At 41.4% G+C, this 15,423-nt stretch overlaps 1 protein-coding gene across 1 annotated transcript in view; it reads right to left on the bottom strand.

The window, feature by feature from the left end:
• Window positions 1-15,423, bottom strand: part of LOC8053991 (solute carrier family 26 member 6) — a 40,284-nt gene that overhangs the window by 7,298 nt on the left and 17,563 nt on the right. Inside the window, exons 8-14 of the mRNA XM_029966792.4 lie at window positions 12,987-13,100; window positions 6,996-7,073; window positions 4,984-5,079; window positions 4,114-4,220; window positions 3,968-4,037; window positions 2,958-3,067; window positions 1,680-1,743 (exon numbers count right to left, since the gene is read on the bottom strand). Coding sequence (XP_029822652.4) covers window positions 1,680-1,743; window positions 2,958-3,067; window positions 3,968-4,037; window positions 4,114-4,220; window positions 4,984-5,079; window positions 6,996-7,073; window positions 12,987-13,100 — 639 coding nt within the window. The remainder of the gene's footprint in view (window positions 1-1,679; window positions 1,744-2,957; window positions 3,068-3,967; window positions 4,038-4,113; window positions 4,221-4,983; window positions 5,080-6,995; window positions 7,074-12,986; window positions 13,101-15,423) is intronic.

Here is a 15,423-nt window from a genome sequence, read left to right on the forward strand (position 1 = left end):
TTTATGAATATATTGATTTTCTGTTAAAATGGTATGCAGAATGCATACAATTTTAACAGCAAACCCTTACTGCAGTCTTTGAGGTGGAATTTCACTGGAGTCTGTTGCAACCAGTGAGACTGACGAAGTGAGAATGGATATTAGAAAAGAACTGGTTTATTGAAACTTGTGAAGTTTGAAAGAAGGTACGGATATTTTATTAGCTGTATACTGGTTATCGTCATCACTGCACGCTTTGGGCCTTACGAGCCTCTTGAGAAGCCGAATGCAGTGGCAGCTGTACGCAAAATGAATGTTACCGCGGCGACCGCCAACAAACCTGATGTCCGAAATAAGGACTGCTGTCGAAGAGTCTTCTATAATGAAATAGTGAACTACTAACAAACTTCCAATATAGTCCATTATATCCGTATGTATAAAATAATCTGTAGTAAGCAAAGTTGGCTCAATGGCATAGAGCGGGAGATCAACAATACTTCACAAAATCGGCGTGTTGTAACTGAATGTCTGCCCTGACCAGATATGTTGTAACGAGGTTATATTGTATCATGTGGCAGTGGCGAAAAGTGTGGACGCCTTTTTTTAACCAATTAGGCTGTAAGGGCATTGACACGTACCACCGCTCCAAACATGCATGCTGCTGGTTGACTCCAATACAATTCTTAACAATTGGCATTTGGATCTGTGTCCAGTAACAAACGAGATTGTAATATTTGAGGTTGATTTGACTCTAGGACTAAACATCTCACTGAAGGTCTTAAACTCAATCTATCCAGTAACACTAGCAACCCACTTTATTATGTCTGTTATATCCTTATTGTAATCTGGGCATACTCCGCAGAACATTTCCTCTCGAAGTGCCATAGCGTTCTGAATGCCATTATAACTTAAGAATGTCGTGTTCGGATTTTTCCTAATAGAAAATAAGCTATTTGCATTGATGCAGATCAAGGACAAGCTTTGCGAAGCGAGGATGATTCGTCAAGAGTAGTGCGCAGTCATATTTCCAATGTTGGGTAGCCCTTCTCGCTGATTGTTATAGCAAAATTCGTTACAACAAAATTTGTTATAAAAGAATTCGGTAAGTCTGTCCCACTAAAATTAATGAAATGCCACACTTTGCGAACACGATCTTCTACGGGCACATGCGTAGCGATGGCACATAATTGACCGTACAACAGTTGTTCGACAAGAAGGTTGAGATTTAAAAGTGATATGGGGACGGATTATGCACGCTTTAATGGGCGTATTGTGGAAAAGTGTGCACGCTTTGTGGAGACGTCAGTCGACCAACTGCTGCGCGCTCCGTGGAGTCTTCTCACTGGACATAGTCATTTCCACCTAGAACACAAGGCCTGCGCCTTTCCCTCCACCCAAACGTCATCGACACTAGTGGACCCACGCAGCGCCGCCTAGTTCGCGTCAGCGTCGCCAGAAACGCGTCTTGCTGCGTCTCACTACGAGCACCAAGTTAGAATGCGGCGACGCCAAGACGGACGCGTCTGACGCTTTGCGGCGACTCTTGTAGAGCTTCTGCATGTTTACCTCCGCTTGGGGCGGGTCGGAGGTTCACTAACGATGACATCATGCGCAGTCCTTGTCTTCTAGGCGGTGCTGCCGCAATGCGATAGACCGTTAGTGTAAACGGGTGCCCTAGGGAAGATCTCTGGTGATCTCACCTTGACGCCGTTTGAGGTGAACAGGTCACTGAAGGGAACCCTTTTAGGCTTCTTTTTAGTGTACCTAAAGACGAAGAGCAAGGGAAATAGTGATTAAAACATGAAAAGCTTTTTAACGAAATCCCCCCCCCCCCCCCCCTTCCCTTTTCTCCCAACCCAAAGCCTAAAATGTTGTCCATTCGTCCGGGCGTTCTTTGTATTTTTAACGGGGAAATTGACGTCACGTGACCTGTACAGCGATATTGTTTCCCCGCTAAAATTGGCGGAGAAATTGATGTCAGGCGACCTGACGTCACGAGACCTGTACACAAATTTAGTTTGCTGATAAATTTAGCGGGGATAATGACGTCACTTGACCTTCGTACCAAATCAGTTTCCCCGCCAAATTTAGCGGAAAAATGAATAAAATTTTTGGTTCTTCACTTCCCGCAAACCACTGTTTAATGTCTTCTAAACAAACTTAAACGATCGCGCCTTAAATACTGCATTTCATGCATTCGAGGACTTTAAAGATATATGTCTCTGACAATAATAAAAAATAAGCTTAACTTCGAGAGTTTCGAGATTTAAAAGTAATTTGGGACGGATGATGAGCGTCATAATTGGGGAGGATATAGGATCGCCATTTTACATTTGTTAGCGCTTCACATTGTCAAGGAATTATCCGACATATCCGCCGTTGGTTACCATATGTCTGCATTGAATACTATATTACACACACCCCAAAAAACTCCGCGAGTTTCCTTTCCTGCAGAACACAGAGACAGCAAATCACGCCGCAAACAACAGAAGAACCTTAGCAAATAAGGAAGCTCAGAATTACGATTAGTTCTAAAAAAGTCAAATTTGAGCAGGGCCAATCAGCAAGTGAAGCGTCATGCTCACTGATCTTGCACTTAGCGTATTTTTCGGCATCATGAATCACATTTTAACTTACGCCACAATGTAAATCATTAGAAACAGTTTTATTATTTTTACAGTGGATGCAGTTCAATTGAAACGCTACAAGAAACGCCTCATATATGACAAAACTGCCTGTAGTCGCTGAGAGCTTATGAAACACAGAGCGAGAATTTCTATGTTCTCGCTTCATGCTTTGCGACTGGTTTTTCGGTGTTCTCATCGGACAATCCCGCATTCTCATTGGCTGCGTAGCGATCATAGGATTCTCGAAACTCACCACACCATGTATATTTTAAGTTGTCAGTGGCTCTGACGCATGGATGAAAGGATGGATGTTACTGAATACACCCTTTGTAAAATTGTTTGCAAACTTACGTTGTGCTGATTCCCGTCTTCTTGGCGACCTCGGAGCGAAAGTACTCGGCGTTCGCGAAATGGATCGGGCCTCCGAAATGAAAGACCTTGACGCTCGAAATCTCTGACGCCTAAAAATAATAATATAGATCAATAAAATATATATATATCGATCTAGGCGCGAGGGAAGGAAATACATTTGAAAATCTAATACTGTTAACTCGAGGGCTACGACGCTTTCATAATGAAATAAAAGTGTACAGGTGAACAATCGCGTTTCTGGCCCACAAACTAACTTTTTATAGTTTCCTCCAGTCTGCCATAGAAGGTCGAGTTTTTAGTTGAGGAAGATAATTGTTGCTCGACACGGTAAACAAACGCACCTCAAATACATAAAATTTGTCAATCTATTTCATCTTTGTCAAAGATGTTCTTCGTGACTGCACACTTGGTCCGACCGTAGCCAACGCTAGATCCCGATCGAGTCAATCAATAGAGAGGAACCGTTCTTTCCCATGCGATACGGTACGATGGTCCCTCCGGTACGAAATGCGCATGCGCTAACGCAGAAGACAAGCACATACGGAGTTTGTATAGCGGACGACCCATCGTAACGTACCGGTTGTAGTGGTATACGCCTGCTAACATCGGCTGAGCTGGTCACTTTCAGGGAATGCGCCGTGATCGTGCACTTCTTTTGTGCGTGATTGGTTTAAGCCGATGATATCGAACCCACAAAGATGACGAGCGCCATGACGATGCGCTTTTCGTGCTGCTTGATGAACTCCATCGGACCCTATAGTGTCGGGTGTGGTCCGACTTGCACTGGTCGATAATCAAAATTTGATTATCTAATTCACATCTTTGCTAAAGCTCCCATTCGTTGTGGGCAATGCTGGAACAATCTTGTGACGGGTAATATTACTCCTCTTAGTATGTCTGTTCAGAAGTTAACGGATATGTGCATGGACATTTCAAGAGCGGGACTTCAAAAAGGATAACAAAAATGTGAAGAGACGCTTTCTGCTTACCAAGCCATAGCTTTTGAGCGGCACGTAGAAATCAGTGTTGGGTATGCTGCCTAGAAGGCAGGTCTTGGGCCTGTGACAGTCAAACGCGCGCACTTTGATTAAACCTTTACGCATTTAATTTGTGCCGAAGAATTTTGCGGACTCACTTTTTTATTTGGTATACGAGAGTGAGGAGAGAAAAAATGATTCCGATGACGAGGCCGAACTGGACGTCTACGATCACTGTTGCCAGGAAGGACACCAGCCATATATTCTGCGGGGCAGGGCGTGCCATTAAAAGAATTGGTGAAATTTTAGCCACTTTGACGGCTGAAAAATAGTTTTTATCTAAGGTGTGCTACAAGCCAACAATTTCTTTTGAGCATGATAAAAAACAGACGCGACGGGGGCATTGGTATCAGAGTGATGTGTCAGCTCGCCAAGACCGCTTACGTTGCCATATCATAACTGAAAGTCAATTATTGCTGCAAGAGTTGAATATTTCTTGTATATATGTAAAATTTACCGGCTAAACTTGAAAAAAATATTGTGTACACCGCCTGGATTTTTAAAATAAAGAGGTGAATGAAAAAAACTTTTTTATGATGGCCATGCAATGTTTTAGGTTATTCGCAGTTTTTTTTTACCACCAACAATTTTGGCCATTCGGTGCAAGAAGGTAAGTCGTCTCAGCCTTTACACCGTTGTTTTTACTGATACACAGTGTTACTTATGACAGCCTCTAGTTAGCATTTTATAAAATACATCATTCATGCATATTGCCCCTGTCGAAGTGCATGGAGCACTGAAGTTTTACAAAAAAATCAGATGTATTACTTCGATATCTATCTACTGGCGACGTTTTCTGTGTCTTTTCTTGTGTAGTCTTTTTATTTTTCATACTCTGCTTAAATCTCTATCGGTTGCTTCAGTGTTTGTGGTCTTGTAAGCGAAAGGCTGTTCACAATTACTTCCGGGTATAATATGTTTCAGCAAGAGAAATTACTTAAAGTAATGCGTTGACCGAACCAACTCACCCCGTCGATTTTAGAAACTTTCCAGAACCTCTTGAAATCTTTGACCTGAAGGAATACCTTTTTAAGGGAGATGAAGATGATAGTTGATAAAATCGCCTGGAAAGACAAAAAATACCGCCAAAGCTTTAATAATACCAATCATCTTTCTTAATACAGTTGTTTCTAGGAGCCATATTAATGTTTCCTAGTAAACGTGTCACACTTGAAATATAGCACGTCGGTTTCCTGATTCCAATGTATTTTTTATAAAACTTTTGCTAATATCAAAATTTAAGATGAAGTAAATAATTTATTTTCAAATTCCGGTTTTGAGAAAGGAAAACGAATCAGCAATTCTTTTATTTTCTAGCTATCGGATTTTCTCTTTTTGCAAAAGGCAACGTTTGGATACGAGAGATGATGAATCTAGATGTGGGTTATCGTCTCATACATACATACATACATACATACACGTTTGCAAGACTATGGCCTGAAAATGATGGAATCGGCGATTTCGAAATATGTCGAAAAAATGTTTAGGTGTTAAATATTTCGGTCATTCTCCCGAAAATTATACATTAATGTGACTGTCAAGTAACTTTTAAACGCCTTCCACCCATCATTCCAAAAATATAATTTGCATAGCATAGCATCGGGGTGCATTAAAAACAAATATTTGCAAGTTCTCATAGCTAAGACTCCTTGGAAAAAAGAAGAGTTTAGATTGCGTCATATATGTGATTTCAGCATTTGTTTTGTATCTGCTAACTACCATATAAGTTTCAAAGGCGTGAACTTTTTTTAGCGAAGTAAAGTTTTAGTAGTTTGATTAAAAAAAATCATACACTGACGTCAGCCATAATTTATGATATTATCCCAGCGTGCAGTGTTGCTAACGTATTTACATTTTTTACGAATTTTAAAAAGAAACAAGTTTGACGGACCTGAATGTCAGTGTAGTAACGAAAGATACACAAACTTATTTAAAAACTTCTACCAACCATATCCAATTTGTAAGTATGCAGACTGTCTAACACGCTTTCCTGAAAGTTTTAGATTAAGAGGCATTCACCCTGGGTCAAAACCTAAAATGTTATGAAGTTACGAATGAATATAAATAAATGCCTACTTTTTTGTTGTGTCAGTGGTGTATCGGATTTGTTACGTGCTATTTTTCATAATATCTCGATGAGAAATTACTTGCAGTGACAAAACAGACATACGCTCATGTTGTGTTCAAAATATTAAATTCTAACTAAGTTTCTTAATAAAAAATAAAGTGTTCCAAATTGTCATATAACGAATACCTTTTGCCCTGTGTTTTTAAACAACTCAATTAAAAACAAAACCTTTCAGCTAAGACACAACTCGATTGAAATTAATTTGTAGGAACTCAAAGTCATATAGGGGAGCAGTCATGCCACGAGTCAGTCGTGCCTCGAGTCAGCCGTGCCACGAGCAGACTTTTCGCGGGTAAGTCATGTCACGGTTCACTCTAATCACGGGTTGATCAGTCATGTCACTTGTCGTTGACTCCAACATTGCAAGGTTGCTTACGACTGACACTGGTCTTTTTTTTTTGTGCACGCTTGAAAATGATCAAAACAATCAACTTAATTTTGAAGTGGGAAAAAGATCCGGAGTAACGCCGCCCTCACAAGAATATTTTCTTATCCAGACACAAAATATGAGTCTGTACGTTTTATGCATGCCATTGCAAATAATAATATTTCAATATGAAAACAAAATACATTCTGATTAGCACAAATAAAAATAAATCCGTAAAATAGCCATCGCTTATTTTATCATGAGTAAGTTTTGTAATATTTGTTGTCAACTATATAAAGAAAACATCTGGGCGCTCGGCTGTGCTATTAAAAAAATAACAATTACATTACAAATTGATCAACGTAAAATTGTAAACTAAAGCAAATGTCTCCAAATGAACTTCTTATGAAGTGAAATGTTTGATTTTCGGGGGAATATGACCCATTTGGTTTGCTTGTTGGAAGTATAAAAATCAGGCAATTTACCACAGGAAGTTTCTCGAAGTATGGGCTGAGGCAGGTGATGACGATTAAAATTAACAGCGAATTGACGAAGCTGACGACCTGCGAACAAAACGAAATCAAAATGACCCCTTAGTTATGTAACTTCTGTAGAACTAAAAGTCAGCTACATCATAGCGACTTAAGTGCCGAATTCTGATAACAATTTAGAACCTGAAGCCCTACGCACGAATCTGGGGTTGAGAAAATAAAACACACAGACCGAACAAATAATTTTTGAAGGGCTACACCTGTAATCACGACATTATAATAATAAGAATAATAATACATTTATTGTATGGAGCACAACACTGTTTGCGTGACGGGCGCATCAAAGCCAAAACAAGGCTTGTGGGATGCTACCCTAAAATTAACACTTTAAATATTGCTACCCGGTATACAAAAGAAAATAAGACAGATTGACATACACACGTCCTTAGAATGTCCCAAAGTCAAAGTCAGCACTTGGGTGCATGCAACACACAAAATCACGCCTCCAAATACTGATTCAAGTACACATATAAGGTTTAAAAGAACTTAATATAAAAAAATAACGATAATCACGAAGACCAAAGTGTCGCGCCTGATGTGTAAAAGAAAAAGAAAAAATAGTCAGGCGAAAAACGAAATTGCAGTACACGGAGTCCAACGAGCGATTGTCCAGGACGTCCAGGCTAAACAAGTGAAACCCACACTGGAAAACACTAAACAAAGTAAAACAGAGATCATCAAAAACTCATACTTCTAAGTGATTTCTTAAGTTTACGGAGCGAAGTAAGGCCTAGAAGCTCGGGCGGCAGCTGTGAGAAAAGCTTTGGAACGTAATATGCTCGCGTACTTTCACCGTATCGGGTATGCACAAGAGGTATTTGGAAAGACTGCACGTGTCGGAGGGCACAAGATGATGAGCTTAAAGTTTTGAATTCAGAGCTCCAGAAATGTCTCAAAATAACTGTGTGAACATAGAGGGTGTGAAAGTCAGGCAGTTGAAGAAGGTCGAAAAGAGTGGTGTCCTCGGGTATTTGCATGTTATAGGAGACACTCTTTAGGATTGCTTTAAGGATGCTGTCAATTCTAGCTCTCCAGAAAGCGGAACAATTACCAAAAACTGTTATGCCATACCGAAGGATACTGTACCCTAGAGTATGAGCAATAACCTTACGAACATAAAGAGGCATGAGACATTTGGATCTATATAAGATGCAGCTGGCGCTCCTTAATTTTTTGCAAATATATGCTAAATGGGCATGCCATTTTAGGCCACTATCAAAAAAAAATACCAAGGTACTTAACACTACTAGCGTACTCTAAGGGGACACAGGCTCACTGATTACAAGCAGATGAGTGTAAAATAAAAGGAACGCTGAGATTGATTGTTTTATGTGGATTGTAGAAACACATTAGTTTTGTTTTCTTTACATTGATATAGATTAGGTTTTTCTCAAACCAGTCCATGACCGCAGTCGCATGGTGCTGTAACTGGCGAATCGAGTCTACGTAATTAATATGTTGGGACATGATTACAGTGTCATCTGCATACTGATAGATCTTGCATCCTGGTACATAGCTGGCGATGTCATTGACAAAGATGTTAAACAAAAGTGGCGACAAAATTGAACCTTGTGGTACACCTGCTTTTAGTTTGGTTCGTGAGCTTTGAAAACCTCCAGCAGATACCAGCTGGGAGCGATTGTCAAGATAGCTCTCAAAAAAAGAAAAAAAAAGTGCCACGGAAGCCTATGCTGTGAAGTTTACGTAAAAGTAACGAGTGACTAACGGTGTCGAACGCTTTAGATACGTCTAAGAATAGTGTTGACGTGACAACGTTGTTATCAAACCCAGAGTAAAGATAATCAGAAAAATCTTCCAGAAGGGGCTGTGTGCCCTTCCCATGCACGAATCCAAACTGAGTAGGTGACAATATATTAAATTTATCTAAAAAAGACGTCATTACCTGAAACACATGCTTTTCGAGTATCTGCACGATTATCGGTAGAATAGAAATCGGTCGATAATTCTCGATGTTATTTTTGGCACCACCTTTGTATAGAGGACGCACTATTGATGTTTTAAGGTCATCGGGAATCGATTTAGCCTTAATAAAGCCGTTTAACATAAAAAGAAGGACCGCTTTGAGACTGACATAATTTCTGCGAAGATCGGAGAGACGAATGTTGTCAATTCCAGGCGACTTGCTTGGCTTAAAGCTAAACAAGATCGAGTGCAGATCCGTCTCTTGGAGTGGGAAAAGCAACGCAGAGGAGCTGACAGTGTTACCAATAGGAGTTGGTGGATCTCTCGCCTTTCCAGAAAAAGTAGCAAAGAAAGCGTTGAAATTTTCTACAACATAACATAAATTACCGCCAAAATTTTGCTTCATCGTATCGTCGATAGAGTGGCGCGTGCTAGTTCCACGGAACTCATTAATCAGGGACCAAGTTTTTCGTGCATCTGAACGAAATTCTGCGAATTTTTTCTGGTAGTAGTTTCGTTTGGCAGATCTAATCACTGCGTTGACTTTGTTGCGAAGGAATTTAAAGTCTGACTTCAATTGCACGTTGTTAGGTGAACGACGGCATCTAGCCCATAAAGCATTTTTATCGCTAATTGCTGTCAAAATATTTGTATTTAGCCATAAAAGGTCAGGGTTACGTTTCTTTATGTACACCTCTTTCCGACAGGTATTATAGAATTTATCAAACAAAAGAACGAAGTTTTTATATACGTCACTGTGGTGGACGGACTCCAGAAATCCGATCCAGTCATATGACGAGACTAGCTTATCAAAGGCTCGATTGTCTATGCTGGTTATTTTAATACGGCCCGGTAGTTGGCGCGATGCCAAGTTACCAAAAGATCAATGACAGGCCACAAAGTAGTGGTCAGCGAGTTTTTCTGTAATAATGGCCGATTTAACGATCGACGCAGATGTTCTGATGTTGATATGGTCAATGCAGGAGCAAACTAGTCTGTCTAATAGAAACTCTTCACGAGTTGGAGCATTAATAGTGCACTCTATCCCATGCGTTGACAAGATCGTTAAGTATTTGCACACCGTAGATTTGGTCGTGCTTAAAATGTCAATATTAAAATCTCCTACAAGGCATAACTGGTCATGCATGGTGAGACTACTTATGTAAGATTCAAGTTCTTCCAGAAAAGATCCAACGTTCGTGGAAGGCGGTCTGTAGACTGCCAAAAAACATACCGAGGTTGCCGCGTTTCCTAGAGAAAGGGCGACACGCTCTGCGTGATTGAAGTACAGAGAAATATTAGTAATGGACCACTTCTCATTCACGAAAACCGCGATGCCACCTCCATGACCGGAACACCGCGTGTAGAATTTACCTATATATCCTGGTAAAGAAAATTGATCTGTAGCAACAGAGGAAATGCTTATTTCTGTTAAAACAAAGACATCTACCAGCGAACTAATATACCTTGAAATTATCTCGAATTCATTCCAATGCTTTCGTATGCTCCTTATATTAACATGTAAAACAGAAAAAGAGTGGTCATGAGAGACTCCAAGAAACTTTCTTAAAGGGATACTGAACCGAAAATTCGAGTTCACAAAACAAGGCCGGGCGGATAGGCGGGAAGCTGCAAAACCAAGAAATATCATTCATACGGCGATATATCTAACGGATCGCCGTATTTTTTGGAAAAGAAGTGCGCGATTGAACCCGGCCGACGAGGCCGACGCGACAAGGCACGTCACGATTCCCGTTCTCTCTCCTCCTCGCTACGTCCCGTCAAGCTGGTGAACCGAAGCGAGGAGGAGAGAAGCGAGGCCGCTTCTCCTCATTCTCACATTCTCCCGGAGGACAGTTACGTCAAAGAACTCGCTTGATCGCGCCCTTCTTTTCCAAAAGTACGGCCATCCGTTTGAGATATCGATGTACGAGTGATGTTTTGGAGTTCATTGCGTCCCGTTCAACACTTCTGCAGCCTTACTTTGCGAAATCCAAATTTCGGTTCAGTATCCCTTTAAAGACGAAAAATCTGAAACCTGAGCGAAATAATCTTTTCAAGGTCTAACTTATGGTTGATCCTCACAGGGAGAGAACCCTCCATCTTTCTGGCGTATATCTTAGCCCTTGTCACCCACACGAATTTGTAGCCTCGCTCCTTGCCTCTCTGTCTAGCCTGCCAAAACAGCTCCTTGTTCGCACGAGTCAGGTTGTCGTTTAAGTACAATTTGGGGAAAGGACCAACCTGACTGAGTGAGTGAAGCTTTCCCCGCGCTTCCATCCACGATTCCTTCATGCTGACGGAAGCAAATCGAATTAGAATCGGCGGGGCCTTTTCACGTTTGGCAGGCAAGCGATGTATAGCGAGTATATCGGTTTTATGGAAGTGAGAGATGTTCAGCTTTTCCGCGAGAGACTCAATAAAGGATAATAGGTCTTCTTTAGGCGAGACAGGAAGTCCGTGCACTTCGAGGTTGGAGAGACGACTGTGCTGCTCGTTGTCGTTGAGCGCGCCCCGGATCTCCTGGATTTCGGCTGCTTGTATCTGCACAGTTGACTTTAGTTGCGACAGTTCGTCCTGGAGACCTTTGCCAGTTTGCTCGTTGGCTGTTGCCAGCTTGAGAAGACGATCATAGTCAGCGGAGAAGAAGTCCATGGACTGTTGAATTTCGTTGACTGTCTCTCTCAGGCTCTCAACCAGTGGCTTTACCAATAAGAGTTCGTTGAGCTGCGCCGACAGAGACAGGAGGGAATCTACACTTCCTTTCAGGGTGAGCAGCCCATCCATGCAGCTTCTCAGTCATGGCAGCCAGCTGAGCAGATAGATTCTCCACACCCTGCGAGGCTTCGATCCCATCAGGTGGTCCCGCTTGACTCTCTTTCCCACGGCACGTCCGGCATCTCCACCTGTCACGCTTAGACTGACCCATAGTGGTGAACGTCTTGTCGGCGATACCGGAACAAGTCTGGCCCAAATGGTAAGCACCTTTGCAGTCTGCGCACGACATGTGCCTTCCATCGGTCTCCACTGACTTGGTACACGCCACACACTCGATGGTTGGAGTCATAGTTGAATCGACGCGCAGAAAGGTGGCGAAATACGTGTACTGCCGTTAGGCTCGAGAAAAGCGCAGCGAAGTAATGACCCAAGCCAACGGGGCAGGTAGCTAGTCAGGATGGCTGCCGGCCTCTGCACACTGACGGCACGACGGGCGTTGAGAGCAGAATAAGCGAAGTTGGATACCCAATACAGTAAACCTACCGGCGAATCTAAAAAGCCCAGTCAGACCGCAGCTGGGGAGGGTGGGAGAAGGCATGAGACGCCACGATACCTGGTCATAGATGGTCGCGCAGGCATTTTCTGGAGCGTCAGAGTGGCTAGGCCTCACGGTGACAGAAAGCCGCAGCCAGCTCTTTTGAAGATATCCCGTCGAAGATGATCATGGCAAGGTCAGCACAACTCCAGGCATCAAGTCTTTGTTCGCAGGAGTATGGCAGATCACGTTTTTCTTGCTTTCGAGGGAAATCCTCGGACGGTGAGAACGCTCACCGGGTCATGCAAACATCATCTTCTTCTTCTATGTTCTATGTTCATAGCGTTCCTAGTTTTCCTATTAAGTTCATGACATTCACTCTACTATAAGCATTTTTAGCCGTGGCTATATACTGGAATTTTTTTTTTAATGCTACTGAATCGAGTAAAATGGTTTGACAACTAAACTTTGTTCAGTTCAGTTCACTACTGGTAAGTTTTGTTGGAAGCTGCCCATCTCTTCGAAATAGTTTCACAAGATTAAGATATAACTATTTCAAAATTTAATATGCTGTTAAATTAAATAATGTTGTTAAATGTTAAATACATGCTAAAACGCCATTTAGGAAATCAAAAAGACGTTTCGTAGGCGGGAAGTCAAAATCGATTGCTGTTTATTTTACACGATTTGGATTAAACTTCTTAGAATTCCTTGAATGAGGTCTTGTCGACTGTCGTATCGTTCCTCACCTGCGTCTTTCCGCCCGCCCCCTCCTGAATGGAACTGCGAGGGACAGATGCTCCAACAGGAAAACACGCGAACATGGCTCCGAACAAGTTGGAAGCCCCCAGGGCCAGGAATTCCTGAGAAAGAGCAGACTAAAAATGAGCTGTGTGACATAGAAATGAAATCCTTCCAGTCTGCAGTCTATATCAGTCTATATTTATAATTATAAACGCACACTTTAACATATGAATGATGTTAAGCCCCCAAAATAATGACTGTTGTTGGTATTTATTTTAAACCGACGCAAATAGACCGCACATTAAAGTGGGTAAACTTACTAAACAAAGACACCGACATTGAATAAAAAAAAGTAACGAGGGTAGTGTAAGAACTACTTCGTCATCTTGGTTGGAACGTCTGCGCCTTCTAACAGGCTTGTCAGTTCTGTAACCAACGGGATTGAAAACATCGCGCTGAAGGTCATTCACGTTCAATTAATATAAATAAAATGTTTATGTTATTTTTAAACCAATGGTGTATTCGTGTTTCCAGCTCGTTGCTCGCCCTCCCGCGGCGAAAACGGGAATCGCTCTAGTGAGGGTCCCCCGATTCTCCTGCTCAGAGGGCACGGCGGAGCAACTCGCGATCATGGCTCGCAAAATGTTATTTCCGAACCTAAACAACGCACCTCACTGTCCCAATGTAGTGCTGCAGCCGGTATGAGATTGTACCTTATAGGAGAGTTTGAGTATTGCGTATAGAATCAAACGCAAGCGTTGTGTGTTTGATATAGAGTTGCGTGCCCCACGTTGTGCACGCACGTCATTGCTATGCGCCAATCCAAGACCGCTATTTTGGGCTCCGCGCACGCGCAGTGTGAAACACGAAAAGCTAACGCAAACACACGGCGCTTGCGTTCGCTCATATATTCAATACTAAATCTCCCTACTGTTTCACCGGCTTCCAACTCTAACGAAACGTGCTGCAGTGAGCAGACGTATGCAAGCTCGTGCAAGCTTTCAAGTTCGAAGGCGTTCCTCCGAAATGGAAAGGCTGAGATTGGCAAAACGACGGGGCCTAAAAATGAAAGTAACTAAATGTTATAAAAAATCAATAATACAAAAATGTTTTTTTTTGGGGGGGGGGGGGGGGGGGCATTTGGTCTGGAAGAGTATTGACAGCGATTTGGAAGTTTTACCGACTGTCAAAAGTCGCGACTTTGATAGCAAAATATGCTTTACCCACAACTAATGTAATTTTACATTAATTTCTCACATTAGCTCGAATGTTTTAATTGATTTTAGACAATTTTTATGTTATAACTTTGTAATTAAAAATGCTGCAATTGGCACCAGTGATAATAATTAGCACACTTTTGATTCTCATACTTGTTTGCGCGTTTGAAATTAGATTATAAGCAACAAATTATATTTGAGCTTGAAAAATTACGTATTAAAATATCTGAATTTTAATATTATTATTATTAATACAAATTGTATCAATGTATGCCCCCAATTAAAGCCACGTTCACAAGAAATACGCTATTTAACCGTAACCATCTTCAATAACCATAAGAGTCTTCCCAGAAATGTATCACTTTGTTTTCTTTTTAGCATATAAAAATCTCTGACATAGTTATAAACATAAACAAACAGTCAAACACTGGATGCAATATAAAGTCATGTAAGTCACGCGTTGCTTTTAAAAACACACACACTTCAGCTGTCTGACTCGAACTCCGTTCTTTGGGCTGTTGTAGTGAGAAGAGCGTTTATTAATTTATACGTTTTTTGGGCATATTGTAAAAATTTGATTTATTCTGTTATCCTTGTGCTGGGAATAATGGTAAAGCAATTAATAATCTAAATGCCGATAAACCGACTAAAAGGCCCGCAGTGAATTATTTTACGTGACAATTATCTGAGCGAGAATAGTCAGCGAGAACGCACACATCAGTGCGAGAACGCACTGATTTTTTCATCAACTACGATATTCTACAGTATGTTACCTCTAAGGTGTATAAGAAACCGTGTCTTTAAAGGGATACTGAAATCTTCAAAATAATTTGAAGTGCCTGGAACAAACATGTATGTCACAAAATAAAGTTTCCACGAACAAGTTTTTAACTAAATAATTACGATGTGAGACAAGTCTTGAGTTACGAAAGAGTTCGAAATTAAGACCTATACCGAGAAATTAAATGCAAAATAAAGGTTAGTTTCGGTTTTGCTCTGGAATTAAAACGTGCCTTCTGGCGTAAATATTACGCTAAACACCGTTTTTGTTTTCAGGATAAAGAGGTGACCTGCGCTTAAACACCCTAGCTTTCTGGCATTACCAGAAACAATTTCTGTCGCTTAGTGAAGCCAGCCCACTAACAGACTCAGCAGCGGCACGCATCTCCGACCCTCACTATTACCGCCATTTTGGGAAACGAGTGGCGCCACCTATAGTGAGTTG

The sequence above is a fragment of the Ixodes scapularis genome, unplaced genomic scaffold, assembly GCF_016920785.2.
Source record: "Ixodes scapularis isolate PalLabHiFi unplaced genomic scaffold, ASM1692078v2 PGA_scaffold4__175_contigs__length_147842914, whole genome shotgun sequence".
In the NCBI taxonomy this organism is placed as follows: domain Eukaryota; kingdom Metazoa; phylum Arthropoda; class Arachnida; order Ixodida; family Ixodidae; genus Ixodes; species Ixodes scapularis.